Genomic DNA, 6,269 nt, shown 5'->3' with positions numbered 1-6,269 from the left:
CCCCAGATGCAGCAATGAAGCCACAGAACCCAGCCTGGATCTGCCAGACCTTAAACAACCAGCGTTTCTTTGCCACCTTGTACGACAAAGACAGGCGTATTCCCGTGTACTCTGCTTACAAATACAAGCCTGGAAAGTTCCACACAAACCACACATGGACAGTTGAGCCCCAGGTGAGTGTCCTCTCTTACAGCATTTCACTCTGCAGTCACTAAAAGATGAACTGCAGCATTTAATCAAACATCTCTATTTTGTCCCACCCCCATACACACACCTGCAAATGGACCCACTGGGTGGGATTCATCTCATCTCACTTCAAACACCTACATCGCATGATTCCTCTGATGCATTTCAAACAGCAGCAGGAGTAGGAGGAGTCCTATCCCAAAGGTGCCCAGTTTTCTGCATTGACCTGACAGCAACATCAAGGCAAATTCCATTCCATTCCATTCCAAAGTCAAATGACCTCCCTCTCTGTGCCCTGCTGTGCTGGGAGAACAAGTGATGGGGAAAAGGCATCCAACAGCAGCTAAATTTGGGGGACCAAGAGTCCTGCTGGATTCTGATCTTCACTTTGCCCTGAGCTGTTTTGCATCCCTGACAGAGCTTACTTTCTCACAGTTAGGACTCCATTTGTCTTTGTAAGTGATGTGAGAGAAGTGAGGAGAAACTCAGAATTGGGTGAGATGGCCCAGGGAAAAAGCCTTGGCACAGACACTGAGTGGTGAGAGGGTTTGGTGAACCCTGGGGAATGTATTGAGTGATATTTCAGGCAGTGAAAAGTGAGGAGCATCAGTGTCAGTCCAGTCAGAAGGGGGTGCACTGTTGCCTCAGGCTTGGTTCAGAAGAATCCACCAGACACTCAGAGCTCCACAAACAACAGAGCTCTCCCAAATGTCCTTCAGACCTCCAGTAAAAAAAACCAAGGGAATTATGGAACAGAAAGAGAGGAAGTTCAGGTCATTTCCAAGGACAGAGTACCAGGATGGAATTTAGGTATTCATGAACCACAGAAGAAAGCCATCTGCTCTGTTCCAGAGGGAGAATAAATATGTGTTTCCAAAGATGAACAGAAAGGCATTGGAATTCTGAAAAAAAAAACATTTCCACTCTGTACTCATTGGAACTCAAACAACTAATATGACATTGCACCACTGCAGTCTCCACATTTAAGGCTGGGATAAAAGCTTGTCTTGTTTCATAGAATCATAGAGGGGTTTGTGTTGGAAAGAACATCAAAGATCATCTCAATTCAACCCCCTTGCCATGGGAAGGGCCACCTTCCACTAGACCTGGTTGCTCAGAACCCCATCCAACCTGGCCCTTTTACTCCTGGACCACAGAGCCAGGCCTCGTGCAAACTCTGATTTTGGTAACTTTATTCAGAGGTCCTTTTCAGTACTTGGGTTCCTCAGGACTCTTTGGGGATTATGAGCTCTTGAAGAGGCTGATCATTTCTAACTTCTTTTCAGTGAGGCTGCAGAAGATGCTCCCTGTCCCAGATCAGCTCTGAGACACATTATTAGGACTGCAGTAGCAGATCCCATTTGCATTGAGGTCTTTTTGGTTAATGACCAAAAAGGCTTCATCCTTGCAGTGACCTGTAGCCCCCCTGGGAAAGCTCACCTCTAGGACTGGTTTCTCAACACATCTCCCTGTGTCTGGGGTTACAGGAGGTAAACCCTGGTGTTCCAGGAGTGTGGTACACCTGTAGCAGCCACAGATGGAATCAGAGAATGACAGACTGGGGGTGGGAGGATCTGTGGTAGAAGTGGGTTTGGAGACAGGTTGAAAGGGAACCAGCTGTTTCAGGGAAGGTTTCTCACCAAAGACCTTTCTTCTTTCAAAGCCAGAGTGGAAAATGCTCAGTATCTCATGTATGCAGCCACACTCCCAATGCAGGTTGCAGGCTGGATCACAAAGGTCACAAGTCAAAAGGAGAGCAGTCAAATTCTGAGCTTCTTTTATCTTAAAAGATTTTAAGTTCATCCAAGAGTGGCAGCTATAGGATTTCTCTCGGATTCATATGTTTCCATAGACTGAGAAGAGAAAAAATGTGTTCTTGACACCTGGAGACTTCTGCTCCAGGGAAACCTGCTCCAGTACTCCCATCCCCAATACTAACACCTTTTCCTCTTCCTTACCTGTCAAGCTGATACTTTCAAATTTGCCCAAAAACATGCAAACAGTGCGGACCCTCGAACATCAATACAATATCACCAAAGAGAAAATCATGCAAAGCCAGGCTGTCAACACAGACTATGAGAACAGCGGTTGGGACTGTGGCTATTTGAACCCCAATGGCCACCACAACACCCAGGACAGCAGGAATGTGACCTTCACCTTCACCAACATAGTGCCCATGAATGAAAAACTCAACCGACATGCCTGGAGAAACTATGAGCAGCAAATGATGGCCAATAAAAGCCAGGACTGTCAAACTACCTATGTCATTGTGGGGGCTGTGCCTGGGAACTCCTCTATCTCCAATGGGAGGGTTAATGTACCCAGCCACATCTGGTCTGGTGCCTGCTGCAAGACCAAGAACAACACCATGAGTGCTTGGGCGGCCATTGCCGAGAACAACCAGGACCAGGTCTGGGACCTCACTCTGGGGCAGCTGGAGAACAGTTTGGCCCAGCTGTATGGAATGCAAAATGTTTCTCTCTTCCACAGTTCCTGTCCCCGTACAAACCCCTCACATCCCGGGTGTAAACGGCTCAGGGGCTTTTCTCACATATCACAGTATCACAGAATGCTTTGAGTTGGAATGGACCTCAAGGATCATCCAGTCCCAACCCCCTCTGAAATATAGCAGGGACACTAGACCAGGTTGCTCAGAGCCATGTCCAACCTGGCCTTGAACACTTCCAGGGATGGGGCAGACACAGCTTCCCTGGGCAACCTGTGCCAGGACCTCACCACCCTCACAGGGACAGATTTCTCCCTGATATGTAGTCTGCCAGTTTAAAGCCATTCCACCTTCTCCTGTCACTCCATGCCCTTGTCCCTCTCCAACTGTCCTGGAGACCCTTTAGGTACTGGAATGGGATCTAAATTCTCCTAAGAGCCTTCTCCAGCTGAACACCCCCAGCTCTCTCAGCCTGTCTCCAGAGCAGAGGTGATCCAGCTCTCAGAGTACCTTTGTGGCCTCCTCTGGACTCCACACCAACAGGTTTGTGTCCTTCTCATGTTGTGGCCCCAGGGCTGGAGGCAGCACTGCAGGTGGGGTCTCATGAGTGAAGAGTAGATGGAGACCAATGTCCTGTGCAGTGTCCATCCTGCTCCCTTCTCTGGTGGGTTTCCAGCTCTGTCCCTCAGGGCAACTCCTCCTCCTGCCCTGATAAAAGGGAGAAGGAGGTGAGCAGAGCCTCCAGCTGGTTTGCTTTGCTTCCCATCCTGGCAGGGAGCTCTTAGGGGTGAGTCCTTGCCCTGGCAGTCTGGAGGGAACAGCTTGAGAAGAGCCCATGGACAAGGAAATCAGAGCTTCTCAGTGAGACCAGAAGGGCTTTGCCTTGTTTCCCTTTTGCTCCCTGCTCAGAGACAGGTCTCAGTTCCTTCCTCTCCTCATTAGCTGTCCCTCAGAGTCTGCTGCTGACTTGTCCCTCGCCTCCTTAGGGAGGCTGTGGGACGAGGGTGGCTCAGGTTGCCCACAGGTGTTGTGGAGTCTCCATTGCTGGAGAGGCTCAAGCCCCAAGTGGACATGATCCTGGACAACCTGCTCTAGCTGAGCCTGCTTGACCAGGGCTCTGGACTAGGAGATCTTGAGAGGTCCCTCCAAACCTCAGCAATTCAGTGATTCTGTGATGCTGGGACAAGGTTTTGTTGGCTTGTTTTTGAAACCTGCACCTTGTAGGAGCAGGAGCTGAGGTCTGAGATAGGTAGGCTCAGGCACCAGATCTACAGGAAGCTTTGACCAGCCAGAGATAAATTTCTCTGCTTGGATAATTTCATTCTCTGCTGTGCTTCTGAACCTTCTCTGCAGATTTATGGCTAAATGATTTTGTGACATGTCTTCAGTGTATTCAATATAATCAATGTATTCAATGTGTCAATCAAAAGATCAGTGTGTGCTAGATCATGTAGTTCCTGAGTAGTTCACAATAAAAATCAATGACTTCAGTGCTGGATTGCAGGGTCATCTTATATATAAACCACAAGTTGCTTCTTGCTGAAATTTCCATGACTGGTGACGTCACAGTCCCCAGAGCATCCTTGCAGGAGGAAGGGTGTCCAAATCCACCCTGAAGATGCCATAACACCCACAATAGTGTCATCCCGATAAGACTTTTCACACCCAGAGTTAGACTAAGAAATCAGGTCAATATTAGAGGTTTGTTTAACCAACTTATCCTCTGCATACAAAGGCCAAACTTTCCTGTTTTACAAGTTTTCTAACTCGACACCTTCAGTTTCTGAGGAACTACTGTGTATCTGGATAGGATCCTCTGAAGTTACACTCCATTTACACAAGAACCAGCAAACCTTTTCAGACAAATTACACAGTGGGAGAATTTCCCTATTTATTTTTTTACTGGTTCTCTTGGTTATTGTGTGGTTCCCCTCCAATGTGATTTATGCACACAGCTTTCGCACAGCAACTGTGCAAATACTGGAGCTCCAACAGTAATGAAAATCCTCAAGCATATGAAGTCTTTTGCACTTTCAAATATCTCTTTCCTCAGCAGATGTAATTCCATCTAAGAGCAGCTCATGGAAAACTCTACAGATAATTAGTAATGTCTGTGTAAACATCAGCTCTGTTGTAAGGCCACTACAATATGAGCTGCTTTGGACAATCCAGGTCACATTCAGGTTCCCTCTGAAAGCACCAAAAGACCTTCTCCAGCTCTGCTGAAGCCCCTGTATGTACTGGAAGAGGCTTTAAGATCTCCCTGGAGCCTTCTCTTCTCCAGGCTGAATACCCCCAACTCTCTCAGCTTGTGTCCTGGCATATGGCTGCAAACAGAGGATCCAAAACTGCCCATCCTTCAGCCCCATGAAGTGCAGTCAGTAACACAGATCACTCCAGCACACAGCTCCTACTCCCATGGCACAGGAGGAGCACTCCTACATATTGCACATAAAAATTTCTCAGTGTCAATGATGTTGCCAGAATTTTCTTTATGAAACCATTATAAGACAGATAAGGCTCATAAAATGGAAATCTGTGAACTAGTCCAAGCACACACCTCTCTTTGCAAAGCACACGTCAAACTTACAGGTATTTTCACATCTAACATAAATTAAAAGCCCTCTTTTAAAACCAAGTTGTGTTTTTATGCTTCCAAGTCATGCAGAAGATAGCACTGTCAAATGGAGAGTTTCCTTCTGAATACCCACTGCCTGTGTGAATGGCTACTCCCTACACTTCCAATAACACTGATCTCTTTGGAACTTGTCTCCTTTTATGCCATCCATGCCTGTGGCCCTTCTCAGAAGAAAAGGGATGCCTGAAGAGGAAAATGGCTTTCTTTACCCTTGCTTCCTCTACTTTTCTCTTCAAACCTTCCTTCTCATTCAGAGTGAAGGGCCATATCAGAGAATTACAGAATCAGAGAATCAATTTGTTTAGAAAAGACCTCCAAGATGATCAAGTCCAACCTTTGAACAATCACCACCTTGTCAACGAGACCACAGCACTAAGTAACATGTCCGGTCATTCCCTGAATACTCCACCACCCTCTCTGGGCAGCCTGTTTCAGTGTTTAATCACTCTTTCTGTGAAGAAATTCTTCCTGAGGTTCAATCTGAACCTCTGCTGGGGCAGCTTGAGACTGTATCCTCTCATCCTGTCGTTGGTTGACTGGGATAAGAGGCTAACACCCACCTGGATACAACCTCCTGTCAGGGAGTTGTAGAGAGCTATAAGATCTCCACTGAGCCTCCTTTTCTCCAGGCTAAACAGCCCCAGCTCCCACAGCAACTCCTCACAGGACATACCCTCTCAACACTTCACCAGCTTTGTTGCCCTTCCCTGGACTTGCCACAGCACCTCAATGTCCTTTTTGCAGCGAGGGGCCCAGAAGTGGACACAGCACTCGAGGTGTGGCCTCACCAGTGCCGAGTACAGGAGGACAATCATTTCCCTAGTCCTGCTGGCGACACTGTTGCTGATACAAGCCAGGATGCCATCGGCCTTCTTGGCCACCTGGGCACATCTGGGCTCATGTTCAGCTGCTATTGAGCACCCCCAGGTGCTATTGAGCACCCCCAGGTCTTTTTCCACTGGACCACTTTCCAGCCACTCTGTCCCCAGCCTGCAGTGC

General features: G+C 47.7%; 1 protein-coding gene across 1 annotated transcript; it reads left to right on the top strand.

Annotated features, from left to right (window-relative positions):
• Positions 1-6: 6 nt before the first annotated feature.
• LOC108493837 (endonuclease domain-containing 1 protein-like) lies at positions 7-3,727 on the top strand. The gene is made up of 3 exons (XM_017807721.1): positions 7-173; positions 2,153-2,643; positions 3,619-3,727. Exons 1-3 carry the CDS (start codon positions 15-17, stop codon positions 3,725-3,727), a joined length of 759 nt encoding a protein of 252 aa, XP_017663210.1. The 5' UTR covers positions 7-14.
• The last annotated feature ends 2,542 nt before the right edge of the window (positions 3,728-6,269 follow it).

Source organism: Lepidothrix coronata, unplaced genomic scaffold, assembly GCF_001604755.1.
Source record: "Lepidothrix coronata isolate B3197 unplaced genomic scaffold, Lepidothrix_coronata-1.0 Scaffold20, whole genome shotgun sequence".
In the NCBI taxonomy this organism is placed as follows: Eukaryota; Metazoa; Chordata; class Aves; order Passeriformes; family Pipridae; genus Lepidothrix; species Lepidothrix coronata.
Note: the sequence above shows the minus strand (reverse complement) of the source record. Positions and strands in the feature narration are given on the sequence as shown.

Bases quoted from the DNA above. Each gene is read 5' to 3' on its own strand.
- LOC108493837 (XM_017807721.1), top strand. From the start codon at position 15: ATGAAGCCACAGAACCCAGCCTGGATCTGCCAGACCTTAAACAACCAG. The intron at 174-2,152 runs GTGAGTGTCCTC...TTACCTGTCAAG, and splicing joins CATGGACAGTTGAGCCCCAG to CTGATACTTTCAAATTTGCC. The intron at 2,644-3,618 runs GTATGGAATGCA...TCGCCTCCTTAG, and splicing joins GAGAACAGTTTGGCCCAGCT to GGAGGCTGTGGGACGAGGGT.